The following is a 17,853-nucleotide window of genomic DNA, read 5'->3' as shown; positions in this document are numbered from 1 at the left end:
GCAGCGCTGCAAAATCTAAACCAGGGTTCCCCCAGGCTGACTCTGTAAGCAAGATGAACGTGTTTCAGGGAACCATTGATCAGCCACAGTAAAACAAAAAATAGAAGTGAGAAATACTCATTCCCAATATTAATTTTATTAAGTGTTGGAAAAATCAGGGTTAGAGCAACATTTTGTTGCGTTTGTTGATAAGCATCTAGTGATGGCTCTACACCTGCTTATTCAAAGGTCAATTACCCTTTACAGAACAAGCTTTGAATAGTCTGTTCCTACACACTCCACATACGAAAGATAAATTCTCTTCCCAAGGCAATGGAGGCCCACACCAGTCCAGTAATTCCTCGGTGTAATATTTTAAACATTTTTCTCTGATTATTAAAAAAAAAATATGGGGGAAATTCTGGATATTTTTGGTACTGTGTATTTTTACTTAATCGCATTTAAGTCCTAAGCATTGCTACATGGGAAAGTAAGATATTCCAACCACAGCTCATCCCAAAAGTCACATCCTCTTCCTCATGTATAGCTCAGTGGCATTTCAAACAAGAGGGCTGGAGCACATAAGCCAAGGAGACATCACAGTGCACAGTTCGCTCGTATAACTGTGAGATATGGGGTGTCCTGTGTGAAGGTCACCAGTGTGGCTGTGGTTAACGACCTTACTCCATGGCAGGTCACAGGACTTCTGAAGCCTCAAAATGAACACAAAGCTAATTACTGCATCCCTGTGTTTACATACTGCATACGCCAATGGGTCATAACTCCGGCCTTTGCGAGTCTGAGTTACTATAATTGAGGAATCTGTCTTGTGAAGAGTTTGGTTGTTTATTTTCTGTTTGTTGCTGCCAAGAGGACCTCTCATTTCCTTTCTTTGCAGGGGTTTAGACTCTTAAACTTTAGCACATTTCCAGCCTCCGAGAGTAGGGCTCTTGAGACTGGGAATCCACTAGATGCAGCATGAAGTGAAATAGAGTCCTGGGGATACCTTGAGCAAGGCAGAGCACAGACAGCACAGGTCTGCTCTTCATGCAAGGCAGACAGGGGTACAATCTAGAGAAAAGATCTGTGTGAGAAGGGCTAGGAGGGGAAACATAGAATTGATGTGAATCAGAGTGATTCATGAAACCAAAATAGCTAATAGTAGAGGATGAACTGGCTCTACAATTCAAGGGCAGAAAAGTCTGGAAAAGCCATTTTTAAACTTTAATCACAGCATTTTCAAAATGTAATCACAGGGAGTTTTGAAAGTTTTATTAGGTTACTACCTGCAAACTGAGATCCTAAAACCTGAACTAATTACTAGTAATATTACAGTTTTCTACAGTATGTTTATTTTGTTCGTGTTAGTGTGAACATTAAAGTCTCATCGTATCTCCCAGTTCTGACAGACACGTATCAATCGTGCAAGCAGGTCATACATACACACTGTGTGCCTCTGGTACTATACATGTATGCACACACTGTGTACATGTGTATGGTGCCAAGGTTGGATTCTCTGAATAACACGCATCTCGATGAACAGCCAGGCTGACCAACCTGTCAGGCCCTCAGGTATCGGTATTAGTTTTAGCCTCTCAGGGTTTTGGGCTGACGCTGTCTCTGAGCTCCTCGGGAGACACTCTCCTCTCCTGCTGCTAGCTCCTCTCTTGCCACCTCCCATCTCCTCCTTGTCCTGGGGGAGTGAGGATCAGAAAGGAGGTTGCGCAGCTGCCCTGAGGCCCTCCGGAACATGCTATAAAAACATGTGCTGGACACACTGCTGGTAAACAGCATCATCCTCATATTAACAGGAATGGTGTCAAAGCTGAGAAAGAAGTATGTGGTCAATTGCTCCCGTAAGGGAAGTGAATCACAAAAAAGCTGATGCATTCTTCTAGTAAAATGTGAACGATGTGAGTGCTGTTCTCCTCAGATCACTAAACCAAATAAGGGATAGAAATCAACTCTTCTTTTTCTTTCTGATCGTCCCTTCCGGTGCCTCCTTGTGCTCCAGAATTAGCTGGCTATCTTTTAGATGCCTGAGCTCTGTAGGAAAACCAGGAGGAAATACAAACCTCTCATGAACCCCTCTTCCTCTCTCTTCCAAAGTGCCCATCAGGTGTTCATTCAGCACCAAATTTCCAGCACCTGCCTCAGATCCTCCCTCTTGGATAAAAATGTTTGGGATTGAGAGGAGCAACTTCAGCTTTAGAAGGTGAAATCCACAGCTATGTCTACACTGCTAAAGAAAAGCAGGCAAAGGTCTGCTGCTTGGACACAAGGCAAGGGCCACCTTCTGGCTTGCATCCAAACTTGATGGGGCTATTCCCTTCACAGCAGATTTGACTGGGGAAGAAGGATGGCTGTTGCAGGTTAGAGTCCTAAATCAAACTACGAGTTATGTTGTGCACACAGGGGCCTGCCTGGTCTCTGGCTTTCTTCCCTGGTACAGCTATACTTTACTTATCCATGGCACCTTCACCTTCAGCAACTTCACACTGCTGAGTTTCAGAGAGAAGCAAATAGGATATTGCAGCTGCTCTCTCAGCGCAAAGCAGAGACCATGTGAGAAAGAGCAGTGTCATTCTCTCTTATCACACTTCCTTGCTCTGCCTGCATATCCTTATAGACCCTTCTTTCTATCACTTCTTTCTATCACTTCTCACAGCCAACGCTTCCACAGTCCTTGTCCTAACTTCTAGTGTTGTAAGGAGCTCTTTCTGAGGGAGGGACATCTCAGCTGGAAGACGAAATGAGCCTCTTCCAGGCTGTGTGCCACAGCAAGATATCTTGACAACTTCTTTCTCTTGACTCTTCAGCAAACCTTTTTCTCACCTTTGGTCAATACTACCATGAAGTTGTGAAGGGAAGTGGCTGCTGACAGCAGTGCTCACCCAGCCCACACCACCCGGAGATCTAAACCCCTCACTATTTCAGCCTGTGTATCCTGGAAAGAAGAACAAATGAAAGAGAGAAGTTTGCTAGCACATCTAGCAAATTTAGTCCAAGAATGCAAAACATTTGGGGTATGTGAGCTACAGAGTAAATCAGGCAGTGGGTGTTTCAAGTCTAATGGTGACACACAGAGCACTGTTTAATCAGATAAATCCTGGGCTGTGGAACACTTCCATGTATAGCAATGCTGTTATAACATTGCCAGTCATGGACAGCAATGGCACTCATTCACTATTGTGTTACAACTGCCCTTCTTTTAAAGGGCCTGATCCATGATCCACTGAAATCCCACTGACTTCAGAGTACTTTCGATCTAGCTGTAATGAAGGGATTTTCAGCATGCCTTTGTAACAAAGCGAACACAAAGGAGCACTTTTCAGCTGCTGTTTCTCCTCATCTTTCTGGATATTTGCCTCTTCTTCCCCACCCAGGCAGCTCTGCTTGCTTTTCCCCACCCAGGCCTCTGCATCTCCAACCTCGTCGTCTCTTCTCAGCTCACTATTCCTGCCAGCTCTGACACCTGATGCAGCCTTCGGTCTGCTCAGGCTGCCACCTCCCAGCTCTCTTCCAACCTCATAATTTTGAGAAAGAAAACACTCAGTGCCATAACTTTCCTTTATGAAGGTCCAAAGGAGCTTCCGAGCATTCCCAATGATATGATAACAACCAGTGTTATTATCAGAGATCCTAAAGATCAGGAGAGAGGTTGTGGGAATCTCTATAATTCAAGATTTTTAAGGAGGTTAGACAAACATCCATCGGAGAAAGTCTAAGTATAGTAGTTCAGCTTCTAGTAAGAGACTTTATAATGCTTTGATAAGCATTTCTAAAATTGCTACAAAATTTCCATGTTTTCTCTTGCCTGTTGCTTTCTCTAAAAGATTTCTACAGAGAGACAGCATACCGCACATTTACAGAGAACAAACCCAAGTATCTCTGTCCACTGACATTAATATAAGGCCTCCTGCTGTCTTTACTGAGCTCAGACTTTTATTTGGGACTGAGTCAAAGAACTGAAACCAATTTTCCTTTCATTTTGTCCAGTTTAGTCATTTACATTGCTGAAATATCTGTTCATGTTCCTCTTTGTAATCATCAGCTTTGAATCATTGTTCTAGGAAGAGTATAGAGCTGTATTTTCTAACAGAAAATTCAGTGAAATCGTTACACTAACTCACCAGAGATAAAGGCTTGCATGTCTCTGCCAGGGAAGCTATGTATATTTTAAGAGCAGGTAAAGATATGGTCCATGAGGGGCATATTGCTGTAAGCTTAGGTCTGAAAAAAATGAGCTAATTTTAAGGACCGATGCAAACATATATTATTTTTTCAGTAACTTTTACAGAAACAATTTTGCAGTGGCAGGAAATTAAAGGAGAGGAAAAAAAATATCATGTAAAGATGCAGTGGCTGTGCAAAATTCAGAACAAGCATTTCCTAAATTTTCTATTTTAATTCTTTGAAATCCAAAATGGTAGCAAAATAATTAACCACTTATGAGTGAAACATACACAGGTGATAATAAGGCTATAATTTAATGATAACTGTGGGGATCTTTCTACTGTTTTCTGGTTTACAAGCAAAGTGACCCAGTAATGAAATTTCTCAATTCTAATCTAATCCTCCTCAATATCTGTGACAAACAGTAGCCCCAGTATAAAGATTTACAGCTACAGTTATGTCTCTGCTTTGTTCTTAAGCATGTATTTACTTCTGCTATTTGCTTTCTGAAATTCTCTCTCTCATTTGTCATCTGAAGAACTCTGTTTAAAATGAAAACAGGCTTTAGACATGAAACACAGCTACATTCCTGAAACATGAGATGAACAACCTTTAATTCACACAACCTTTCATTTACAGTAATGTTTAATGGATGGGCCAGTTTCATTATGGACAATGCCTCTCCCTGTCATTAGCCTGCAGAAAGGTCTAAAACTCTTAAGCATTTAAAGGAAGGCTGTTTCAGGCTCTGTATTCCCTCCTTCCGTCTCTCCCTTTCCTACTCCCCTTCTGACTGCCCTTGTTCTAACTGCATAATCTAAATGCTGTACTCTGCAAATTGCACTTATTGTTGGCTTCGAGCTTCGAAGGACCCTTCTGAACACTTTTATACAAACCCTAACAAGGTCAAAGCTGGAAGGATCTCAGCTGGTGGACTTGGATCCCATGAGCTAGTGACCATTTATAATTAATATTAATGAATGGCAGACGACAGATGTTTATTGCTTAAGTAGAACTGTGCATTGCTAAACCAGGAGGATTTAGTTTAAATCCAGAGGAACTGACTTTGTTTTTTGTATGGATGTGGATGGTGGGAGGGCATGCCAGTGGCTGATCCACTCCCTGCTACCTTTAAGCATGAGCGAGGCAACAATACTCTGTAAAGAAGGATCCTGACCTCTCTCTTTGACTGAAGTATGATGTTTAGACCTTCAAAACATTAATTGAAGGAGGACTCTCTGTCCACTTTAGTGGCTCTAATTTGCATCAGTAGTGGGTTTTATCTGCAGATCCCAGTGCATTTATCAAAATTGAAGAACTCTTATTTCCATTCTACAGTTGTGGAACATCATAAAGTCATATGAAGACTGTATTATAAAGAAAAAAATGCTTTGTCTCTGAGACAAAGGATCACATTCCCAGCCACGGTATACTTTATGTTGCTGGATTTTTTCCCCCAGTGGTCTTAAATCAAACTCAAGCTATGATGGATAAATCTCTTAAGTTTAAATGTGACACAGTGGAAGATGCAATATAGAGATGGAAGAGTCTCTGTGAATCCCTCTGAGTACAGGCTTAAGGTTGATGGAACAACTATGTTTTCTAACTGAAAGCAACTCACTCTTTCAGAGGACATAAACTAACTTCCTGGATTTACAGACATCTTGGGTAATATTTTCAAAAGTACATGAACAATTTTAAGTAACTTCTTAGAGTTTCTGGTTAAGGTTGGAGTAAGGGTCTATTTGCTCCTGATTCTTTGGACAAAGCATCCTGCTCCTTTTAGTATCTTACTACAGTATGTATGCACTAATTGCTTATTGTTTTCTTGACCTTACACTTCTGTATGACAGTCTATAATGCATTTCTGACCATTACATACCTGCATGCAAAGTATTATTGATTTTAGTTAGCCAAGAGTGCCTAAGAAGTCGCTAGCAAAAACGGGTGGCAGTCAGATATGTAGAAATAGTGAGTAGTTTCTCTTTTTGACTAACACAAAAGTTCTCGGAGCAGGCAGGAAAGTGATTACAGTGGGCTTCTTCATCTGCAGGCAGAAGGCATTTGGAAAGAGAGACTGCTGGTCCCCACAGGCCCCAGTTTTCAGAGGCTAGAGAAGGTCCTGACTTCTTGCAATACATCGTAGTACAGAAAATATCAGCTGCTGAACTTTAGCTTTGGGTAGCCTAGAACCTTTTTGCATCCCTACAATTTGGCTCCTGTAACCAGTCCTGCCATAGGGGCTGCACACTCCGCTGGAAGTGTGGAGCCCAGGATTGTTACCAATTTACCAGCACTGCTGTAGCACTCATAAGACACCAGCCAAGCACCAAACAGAAAGATAAAACATGCCTACAGCTAGTTCTGAACTGCCATTGTATGCTGCTGGTAGGAACTGTGCTAGACAGGACACAGGGCAGATCTCCTGGAGGCTTAGGGGTTACAGACTTTCCTTAGCACTTGGTGGTACCCTCTGTTATGAGAGGATGCTTCCTTATCTTGTTGGGGGCTGTATCTCCTCTAACCTTTGAGCCTTACGACCTTGTTCATATCCGATCTAAATGGCATGGTGGTCAGATTATAAAGTATACTAAGTGAAGTGGACTCCAGTGATACGCTGCCACATGGCATACTCATTCTTCACATTCCACTTCAAGCTACTCATAAAGCTGGCTGTCCACTTCAGTGTGCAAAGCCAGTGTTACTACAAACAGCTCTAAATGCACAGTTCATTCCCAGAGGGATTTAATAAGAATAAACTTATCACATTCTTGGGAAAGGGAAAAAAAAAAAAACAAAACAAAAAAAAAAGACATGACAGCCTGGATAAAATTTGCATGGACAATTTCTCTCTATGATTCATTTTAAACTGAAGACTTACGGGCAATATTAAAACATTTGCATTCAATTTTTTTTCATGCATGTCTTCCATGACCCCTACTTAGAAATCTTTTAAAAAATATTTTATAGGGCTGAATTTTCCAAAGGAATGGAAAATACCAGATCATCAAAGTCATCACATTTCCCAGAAACTTGCTGATTTCAATGAAGCCCTAGCGGAAAGGAATAGGTTTTGAAACAACTTTGCCTTTGTGTTAGGTTTCTGTCTAGTATCTTGGTGGCTTGTCCATTGGGTTGGCCTTTGGCAATCCACCTGGCAGGCTGACAAGGACTTGAGAGCTTGAAAACCTGAGATCCCTTTGACAGTATCTTGGTCCTTCAAGCTCCCTGAGCTTCCTATGGCTAAGCTCTGAAACACTTTGGCATAAAAACTTCCTTGAGCCTTTTTCAGAGGCAGCCCAAGAGCCTTGGTGATCCCAATCCCCTTCTCCACAAGCTGCTCCCTACCCGGTGAACTGCCAGGTATCTTCTCAATAGGTGAGAAAAACTCTTCAGAAACATATGGAGATGGCCAAAGTGAAATGTCATGTCACCCTTTTTGAAAGGGCATCTTTGGAGCCCCTGATCTGTATGAAATTTAGAAACCTGACCTGTTATTTGCACTACCTAGAGAGGGGAGGATCAATGCTCTGGCCAGCTGAAATAGTATACACACACACTAGAGACATGAAACAGAAAGAAACAGCCATTTTTCAACACCTTCTTTTGAAAAGCATCCTTGATAGTAAATTCTCCCTTCATTTACACCAGAGATCAACCTTGGTGACCTCTGTGTGTTTCAGCAAGTACAACAGAGGGCAGGATCGGGCCTCCAGCAAATTTAAGCGATAGCACCTTGGCTCTGGGCTGATGGCTTTGCTGAGTGGATCCGTCAGGACCTGCTGTCCCCCCGCATGTTAGCTACTGCCAACTGGCTGATCCATCCATCAGGCTGGCCTGGGTTACCTGTGGGACACGCAGGGGCTCCCATCTACCTGTCAGCACAGGTGTCACCCCGGGCAGGAGCACAAACAAACCGTGGTTAGAGTGGAGGGGACAAGTGAACCGTGCAGAGTGGGGCCAGAGGTGCATCCTGTTGACTCCTCATCTTCCTTTACCTTCCTGGCACATCAGGAAACTTAAGGAGATGTAAAGAGGGGGCTCAAGGGGAGTATATAGCTGCACCTATACCAGCAAAGAAATGGTGTAAGATGCATGGGTTCTCTGGCCCTGGCATCTAGTACCAGGGCAGGAATTGCTGGCCTGGCCCAAGTGTTAGAGTCAGCACTTGCAAATCCCCTCCAGGATGCTCAACCATCGGTACAGCCCAGCTCCAAGCCATGGTCACCTAGGGAAAAAGGCATTCTCATAGATGCATCCAAACACTAGTGTCATACAAATATCTTCTGAACTGGCAGGTTTCATTCATGCAATCAGTTTAAGTAAAGCCTTAAAAGTCTTTTCTCATTTCTCCCTCCCTTCAGAGCACTCTGAGTACAAATTTGAGTACTAAAGAAACAAGTTTCTTTGGGTGTTTTCTCCTTTTTGCTATTGTACTAGAAAGAGTTCAAATGGCTGCTGAGCCACTAGCATCTGTCTCTTATCATGTGTAACTTTTCTTGATTATTTCTAGAGAGGCAGACTAAACACGCAGCTCTGACATAATGCAGCATCACATTTTTATTTCTGCTTTGCTCAAAAGCCTGCACCAGCTGAACTAAGTCTCTAAAAAGGACTATATTTATGACCTCAATCCAGGCTAATGGGAGGACTTGGATTATTGGTGCCTAAAAGGAAAACAAGTTATAATAGATATCTGTCAATATCCTGATGCTCTAATAACAGGGTAAGGGTTTTTTGTACCAGTCACTACTGTCGCCAATCTTTGTACGGGTGCCTGGTTCTCTCAGTCTTATAAGAGGCTTGTAAAGTGGATTTGGACAATCATCTACCTTTTTGCTACTTTTAGGAGAGTTATAAAAATCAAATTCCATTGAGAAGCCACCATTAAAAATCTCAAAGCAAGCTTGGTGAGAAAACACCACTTTCCTAAATACCAGCATGGTGCATGTCACTTCCCACCCTAAGCAATGCAGAGTGGTTTTCCGCTCTGCTAAACAGCCGTTACTATCCCGTCTTCAGAAGCTGCATTCAGAGTTTATAAGCTGTGGGTTCTTATAAGATGAAAACCGTTAAGTAATTGTAAAATTGCTGTTGTTAGCACAACATTAGTCCTGATTAAAATAAGGCTGCTAACAACTCCCTTAGTCCCAACAGACAAGTGCAAAGGAAATAATCCCCACAGGCTCTGGTTTAAAGATACAGCAGTAAATGTCTTCACAAACAGCAAACAGAACTCATTATAGAAATCCTCCTCCTCTGGCTGCTTCTTTGATTGGAGGACAGTCTTGTATTTTCTGGCACTGGCAATGTCTCTTCTACGGCACGGGAAGGGCAGATTCAACCCATTTCTATTGCAAGGAGGTCATCACAAGACAGTCAAGCCAGAGACTTTCCATAAGCCTTGCTTATGAGCTCATGAGTGTGGCAGTGTGATTTCCCAAGCAGCCCACAGAAGCAGTGATGCTTTCGCACTTCCCATACACCTAATGGGATACAACTTGTTCTTTACATGCTACAGCAGCAAAACCTGACATCTCCTGTCTCAGCACAGCTGGTCTGCTCAGCCTCCTCCTGTTCCTATTCGCCTGCTTCATGCAAATGGCTATTGTTCAGGCCTGATCTATTCCTCTATTTAGACACAATGTTCTCATTCCCCCTAACGCGCCTGCCTCAGTATTGTCCTCTTCTTGCAAGGACAGGCTAGCACACACAACATAAATAAGAACATTTTTACGTGAATGCAATCTAGTAGTCCAGATTCTATTTTCGGAGGCAAATGAAGCTCAAGGATCCTAGATCTCATAGAAAGACATCTGGAGTCTACATCTAGGGAAGGATTTTCATTTTCCAGAGGAGATAAGGCATGTTAAGTGCGTAACTGTAAGTGTCGATATCATTTGAGGTATCTTAGGTTATCTAAGATCACCACATGGGACTGTGGATATGACCTGTGCCTTAAGACCTGTATTCATCTGGACTGGTACGTGGCAGCCAGGTAGGCTGTCCTCATGTATCTCAACAGCGGGATAAGCTATGTTGGGCTCCTTAAATGCCTTTGGACCTTAGCTCCTTTAAAACTTTCACCCATATTCACTTCAGCAGTTGGTGCATCTTCAAAAGGAAATGCACTGAGCCATGTAGCACCTAGGGTAGTTCTAGAAGTTGTTGACACTCACCACTCTGGTCACCTGGAAATCTAGTGATTATCAAATTGGACCACTGTAACTTGGAAAACAACAACTGTGGCTAAGAAAGTCATGCTGTTTAAAATTCAAAAAGGCATACCAGATGATTCGGCCACTTGTGGCTTGTGAATGAAAGGAGAATGTCCTTTGCATCACCGGGCAGTTGGGGGTTTGGAGGCTTGTTATCTTGGTAAGCAGTGTGAGTGCATGCTACAGCCTGTGTTCTGGAAAAAAGGTGTTACTTTTCTTAAGAATGAGACTGATCTACTCATTTGCACAATATGACATGACCATATTGTAGGTGGAAATCTAGTAAGTGGTTTTAGAGCCAGAGATATGCTCCTCTTACTGGTATCTTCGCTTGGCACATGTCATGCTGTTGCTGTCCAGGTTGCATCATGAGGAAAGAGTGACAGACTTTTAGTCTAAGAGGACTAAAAAAGTCTTTGAGAAGGGCGTGAACTGGTGGGAAGGAGGGCTACACAGAGTGCTGGCACTTAGCCCCCAGGTTTTGTCCCTACACCTCCTGGGTGGTAGAGCACCGATGCTGACATTTCTCCTGTAGCCGGCAAAGTGCTGAGAGCTCAGCTGAGGCTGTAAGGGGTGTGAAAGAACACTGCGGCACGTTTCAGCTGTGGCTTGTGGTCTTTTATTATAGCTCTTGAGCTTATTACAGTGTAGTGGGGAGGATTTTGTGGTCCGTGGCGACATGTGCAGTAGAAATGCCAGGACCCTTCCAGATAGGCGCCTATTACGTTGGTGCCTGCTACCCCAGCAGGTGCAGTTCAGTGACTCCTCTTGCCCCTTCTGCTCTCTTGGGGTGAATTTCTTCATGGGAGTGATGTCTCCAGAAGAAATACAATCATCCCAAATGCCTGACCCCAGATTCTCATCCCTCCAGGGTTTCCATGAGACCTACCCTGTGGCACACCACCACCACCACCACCAAAGTGAAGCAGTTTGCACAATCAGATTTTATGCCTTCCTGTGATGGTTTGAGGTTTCAGTGCCCACGGAAGGGAGACGCGAACAAATATGCTGCTCTGAGTTCCCTGTAGTAATTACAGCTGAATATAATAGTGTGGGACTAAGAGACAGTGCCTAAAGTAAATGAAATCTGGAACCTGCAGTAGTTAATCCACATGAGCCATGATTTTTTCACTAAGTAACTCTCTCTCATATGGTGCTTTTAAGTACCAAGTTCCCTCACGTTGTGACCAGCCGTTCCTCCCTTTACTCCATAAAATACAGCTATGGGACTAGTGGAAACACCATATCTGATGCGATAACGCAAAGACTTCTCTGGAATACTCTGGCTTGTATACTTTAAGACGTATTCAGATGTGGATTGTATAAATACAGATGCAGAGATTTCTTTGACCAAGGGCTATAAATTAGATTAATAAGCACTCAGCACCTCTAGGCTGATTAGACAAGTAATTATATTGTTGTCTGAATTAATTTCATGTCTGCATTTAATCTGAACTAGTGCACCTCTCAAAATTATAGCATGTCTGCAGATTTCCTTCAATATACAAAGTTGCTATTATTAGAAGTAATAAAGTATTCCCTACCTAGAAGAAAATTCACTAGACAGCGCCTACAAATTCTTCCAGTACAGCCAGCTGTACAAAGTTTTGGTTCTAAATTAAAGCTATTTGAACGCCAAACAATTACTTCACAGAACTATCAGAATCTCATGAATCCACACCTTCATGAGCAAAACACTCCCTTGGAAAATGTTCTAGTGTCTCCTATCTAAAAAGACTTATTTTCTGGGGTTTTTTTGAAAGGTTTTACTGAATCCGTAAGACGAACGTTAGCTGCATTAGTGTACCACTACATGAGAATTCTGTAACCCACCAGGAAAGAATGATATCCCCCAACTGCGGCACATTCTGCCTTTTTTCATACCCTCTTCCTGGCACACTAGAAAAAGTGAATCGCGTACGCAGTATAAAGCAAGGACAGGAGACAGGGCAGCAGACAAAGCACGGAGGAAGGGAAGCGGACAGGAAACGCTCCATGCTAGCTCCTGCAGAAACAACTCGAGGGTAGAGAGGAGGGAAGCCCAACGCATCCGGACCCGCTCGCCTCCCGGCCCCGGGGGCAGGCGGCACGACCGGACCCCCTGCCCCGGCCCCCCTCCCTCCCCTGCGCACGCACGGCCCTGGCGCGGCACCACGGCGCCCCCGCGCGGCCGGCACCGACACCGCAGGCTGCGGCCCCCCCCCCCCCGTCCTCCGCGCTCGCTTACATGCAGTACAGCCGCACGAAAACGCACTGAGGAGATATATGTATGTACAGGTAAAATGCGACACGTTCAAACAACTTGCTTCACAAGGGAAATCGAAATTTCGGGAGAATGTTTTCTTCTAAGGCACATTGTTGCACAGTTTAACTTCCGGTACCTAAAGGGGCCTGTAAGAAATCTGGAGAAGGACTTTTTACGAGGTCAGCAAGGATAGAACGAGGGATAATGGCTTGAAACTGAAAGAGGGGAGATTTAGATTAGGCATTAGGAAGAAGTTCTTCCCTGTGAGGGTGCTGAGGCGCTGGCACAGGGTGCCCAGAGAAGCTGTGGCTGCCCCATCCCTGGCAGTGTTCAAGGACAGGTTGGACACAGGGGCTTGGAGCAACCTGCTCTAGTGGAAGGTGTCCCTGCCTGTGGCAGCGGGTTAGAACTAGGTGATCTTTAAGGTCCGTTCCAACCGAAACCATCTTATGATTCTATGATTCTTTGATGAGGTTTGGGTTTACTGCTATCTATCTTTGCCTTTTCTTCTCATTTAAATTCAAAGTAGTTCCAAGGGGAACTGTAAATGTAATGGCCCATGCCATTTTTACACTTTTCACAGATAACCAAATGCCAAAATTTCCAATGAATTTACACAACTTCTTGCATCCAGTCCAATATGCTGTTGTGAAGTGAGCTTCAGCAAGTAGTAGAAAGCAGAAAAAATAGCCGGGAACAAGCCTCTGGGATGAAGAGAGCAGAAATATGAACAGGGAGAGAGATGCACACAAGAAGGAGGCTCCAGCTACACCCCAATGCTGTCAGATAACTGCTAGTAGAATCTTCCCTTGTGTCTAAACTGAACCAAGGACTGGATGGAAGTAACATTATACTGTCGTATAAAAACTCCAGTTTTTTAAAATAGTGGTGAAAGGAGCTTGCAAAGATGACCCTTCTGTGCTTTATTGCATTACCAGAACAGCACAAGACTAGAGGGTAGATCTTTTCACAAATGGCAACAGCATGGAGGTGATGGCAGTAAGCCATGTATAAAATTGCACAGAGGACTCCAAACTAGGTATCCTCAGAGCAGAAGAGAATTAGGACTGAGTTTTAAGTATTCTTCAGAGATCAGTTTCACTTGTCCTTTATAATGACACCGGTCTGATTAAAACAGAAACAGTGAAGCCATGCCTAGATAAGTCTCTAGCTAGACAAAGATAGTGTATTCTTAGTATATTCACCCACAAACATATAAATACATGCATCCTGACCCACAAAAGGGAAACCATCACATGTTATTCCAACATACTTAAAGAATTGTAGCTAGGAAGTCACAGCTGAAGGATTTTGGCTAATCACCAAGTGAACAATGTCAAACACTGAATGTCTGGACAGTTTCCATTCAAATAACATTTCATCTGGGGCCAACTGTATTTACAAACCACTGGAACGGAATTCCATACTGTCATTTATCCATTAGTAAGAGGCAGCATTACAGCCGGGTAAGATGCAGGCTTGCTTTTGCATGGAGCTGTCCCAGCTCTCCCTGTGGTGGCAGATCTCACTGAGCCTCACATGTCTGGTCTGCAGGTCTCCCCCGCTCACCTCTGCACATCTTAGACAGCATTGCCAAATTCGGAGAGGGATTCTGCAGGTATGTGGGCACATATTAGGGTAATCTCTGACTGGTTACTTAAAATTTGAGGTGCCATTTTACATCCCAAGCTTTACTGCATGTTTCAGAAACAACATGAGAAAGGCAGATGGTTGTCCTCACTTGACTGAACATGTGAATCTAAACCTTCTCTTGATCTTCAGTCTCAGGCAGTGATGGTGAGGAATGGAAAAGCTGTAAAACAAGCCCGTAGAGGTATACAACAAGAGGAGGATAGAGCATATCTTCACATCTTAGTCTTACTCCTGGCTTCTGCCTTCTCTTCACCTCCTCTGAATCTCTCTTTATGTGACCTAATCCTCCTTGGACTGTCATCTCTTCTCAGAACTAAGGCATGACCCTGCACCTGCTCCCTTACTGTGACCTACTACTCCCACAGAGCCCATCATGGCACTGACAACTCCCAGCTCTGATTCTGAGTCTGGAATGGGCAAGGTTCCCTGCATTCAGCACCCTCAAGAGCTATTGCCAGGTTTGTGTAACTCCCCCGACATCAGCATAGAAAAGCCTGGATTCTCTCTGTAGATATTTAAAAGCAAAATGCATTTTTGCTGTAACAAAGAGGGATAGATAATTTTCAGTAATATCATTACTAGAATATCATAAAACAGAGTTTGACCAGATGCTTTTCAATACTTGCCCAGAAATGTCTCTGTATGAGGAGGCATAGATGTCAGTATGACATTGTATCATAAGTCTCAAGTGAAGTTGCTTTTGAAGACATCATGGGGATTCATCTAACCACAGATGAACTTCAGCTGCATAGCTTAGCAGATGAACCAGTTGCACACAGAAAAAATCCACTTGGTTTGTAAAGGAAATAGAAGGAATACAATCATAGTGTTACAGAATGGTTTGGGTTAAAAAGCACCTTTGAAGGTCATCTAGTCCAATGACTCCCTTCCATGGGCAGGGACACCTTCCACTAGACAAGATTGCTCAAAGCCCCGTCCAACCTGGCCTTGAACTCTGCCAGGGACAAGGCAGCCACAGCTTCTCTGGGCAACCTGCACCAGTGCCTCACTACCCTCACAGGGAAGAACTTCTTCCTTATGTCCAAGCATAAATGCATTAGACAATATCATCTCCACGGTCAATACACAAAGTTTTGATGTTCCTGAGGGGATGGGAAGCTTTATTGGAGAGGTCTGTAGTGATAACAAAATCCTCAGCATCTTACCTTTATAAGTATTTAAAGTAATAAAGTACTTGAATATCTAATTTTGTAACAATAGTCTAAAGCTTGACATGAAACTTGGAACACTGCTTTTTAGTCTGAAGACCGTCCCGTACATGTCCCCATGTTATTGTGGGATTCATATTGCAATACCAAGAGTCCTCTGGGATGGGTGCAGTCGGGGTTAAGGGAGAGGAGAAGGTTTTAAAGAAAACGTAGTTCCCGAGTATTGTCAGTGAAGGGGAGTATCATGATGGCTAATTTCCTCTCACCATATGCTCTGGGTCCCAGCCCAAGATAAATTTAGAACAGTCAATAGTTAATGCTACCTGGCTTCCGCTGTAGATGTCCCCAAAACGGTTGTGTTTTGGTGGCGTTCATGGAGCTGTGCCCCTGGCTGTGGGAGACAGCCTATGAGTGTGTGAGATATTTATATCAGCTCTAAAGCACTGCGACTCTTCCAGGGAGTTTTTGGCTCCTTGCTCGGAGTCAGATTGATGGGAGGTGCTAGTCCGGTGGCCGAATTTAGTAGTCTGATGAAGAGGTGGATATTTCTAAATGCTAGTACAAGTGTCCAGCTTCTAATGGCAGGTGCTAATCCAGGGCTGGTTTTACCAGCTATGGCAAAGTGAGGGAGTCAGAAATTGCTACAGCCTGAGCAAATCTTCTAACGTGCCATCATTTTTATTGCAGGGAAAAAAAATAGGGAGGAGAAAAGAAAAAAGTCCAACAAAGACGAAAGCAAGGAGACAAGACAGGAAAGCAAAGGGCGAGAAGCACGAAGACAAAACCGAGAACAGAGGGAAAACAACAACAAAACGCAGCCGAAAAAGAGAAAAGCCCCAAATAAAGAACAGAACCTGGCACCCATCGACACTGCACATTAACAGCCCTCCATGATTGTTTAAGTCTTATGATGCTGCTATCTCTACCAGATCGCCCTGACAGGTGCTCCAACTGTTCAGGCCACAAATGGACAATGCTACCAGTTATTACTAAACTTTAAACAACATTCCAAATACTTCCTATATTCTCCAAGCAACCATAGTTTATTAAAGAGATTGACATGAGCCAAGGAAAAAAAAAAAATCTAAAAATGGGATACTTTAAAACTGTTATATTATATGCTTCCATGCATCTGTAAAAGGCAATTAAGAAATTTTGTATATATTAATAATAGGGTATAAAATATAGCAATATAATAATGAATGCCATTCAGATGAACAATGCTGTTTTTCTTTGTAAAATATTTTTCAAGTTATTGTTTAAGTATGCGGCAAGAGATATGTCTAAATCAAAGACGCAAATCGTATCCCTACATATATTGTACATAAACATTAAGAGAAGGAGGAAGACGTTTCCGAAGAGCCAGTAGGAACCCAAGGGTTTATAACCTCTGGTGGAGCAGGATGGGATTGAGCTGTGTTTCCCTGGTCCATGCTCCAGCTGCAGGTGAGGAACACCAAGGGAAAGCTGGCAGGGCTTCACAAGCTGAGAGAGAAGCAGCAGAAGCATCTGCAGCTTTGAAGACTGACTCCCTGAGCCAGAAAGCGATGGAGCTGAGCTTGAATAGCGTTCTTCTCTGTGGGACATCACAGTGTTTTCTGGTCTAAACAGTGGTACCGTGTGTGCTGTTTTATGCTTTTTATACCTATGTGTAACTTAAGTCTACATTTCAAATCTTCTGGTGAATGACAAATCATATTTGTAGGAGACAATGTTGAGTTAATAAAACCCAGAAAAATAGTTCATATAAGTATGTGGTTTTTAGTGATGGTGCCGCCTTTTCTACTGGGGGAGGGAATCATTTCACAGCTTCACAGACAGAAGAGGACACAACTTACAATGCACATCTAGTGAAAGTGTACCCACAAGAGTAAATGTATTGAAGGATAGAAATTACAAACTTTTGTCCAATTTTACTTAAATTCTTGCTCTAGTTCTTCTCTCTGACACAGCAGCGGTGAGAATCTTCACTGCTCGGAGGACAAGCCAAGCCCCTTGGTACCATTCTGGCTATAGAAGTGGCTAGAGTCACCCACAAGTGAAGGACAGGCTGTGCTATACGCTGACTCACTGCTCAGAAATGGATTTGCCCTTTACAGAAATACCTTGAGGAACCAACATGCTTCACCGGATGTGTTTTGTTGCCATGTTTTCCCCAAGGGCAGCTGTCATAGGGGTAACAGCCTGCCCAGTGTAGTGCATGGACTAGAAAACGTGGCAGGCAAGCTTTCTCAGCCAGTTCCCGTCCCTATTCACTATTTCTGTTTCTCACAATCAGTTTGACCTAAAAAATTACTCTGCCCAACACTGAAGCCCTTCCTCCTTCACTGAAGCTGAGGAAGCCTGAGTGACAGGCTTCAGTGACTTTTGGAGGAATATCCTAGTCATCCAGACAGTGACGCAGGGTAGCTTC

At 43.3% G+C, this 17,853-nt stretch overlaps 1 protein-coding gene across 1 annotated transcript in view; it reads left to right on the top strand.

The window, feature by feature from the left end:
- The window catches only part of RSPO3 (R-spondin 3), a 61,237-nt gene extending 44,047 nt beyond the window's left edge, over nt 1-17,190 (top strand). The window contains exon 5 of the mRNA XM_030489546.2: nt 16,128-17,190. Coding sequence (XP_030345406.1) covers nt 16,128-16,321 — 194 coding nt within the window. The 3' untranslated portion in view covers nt 16,322-17,190. The remainder of the gene's footprint in view (nt 1-16,127) is intronic.
- Nucleotides 17,191-17,853: the final 663 nt, after the last annotated feature.

Source organism: Strigops habroptila, chromosome 6 (genome assembly GCF_004027225.2).
Source record: "Strigops habroptila isolate Jane chromosome 6, bStrHab1.2.pri, whole genome shotgun sequence".
Lineage (NCBI taxonomy): Eukaryota > Metazoa > Chordata > Aves > Psittaciformes > Psittacidae > Strigops > Strigops habroptila.
This window is presented reverse-complemented; position numbering and strand designations above follow the sequence as displayed.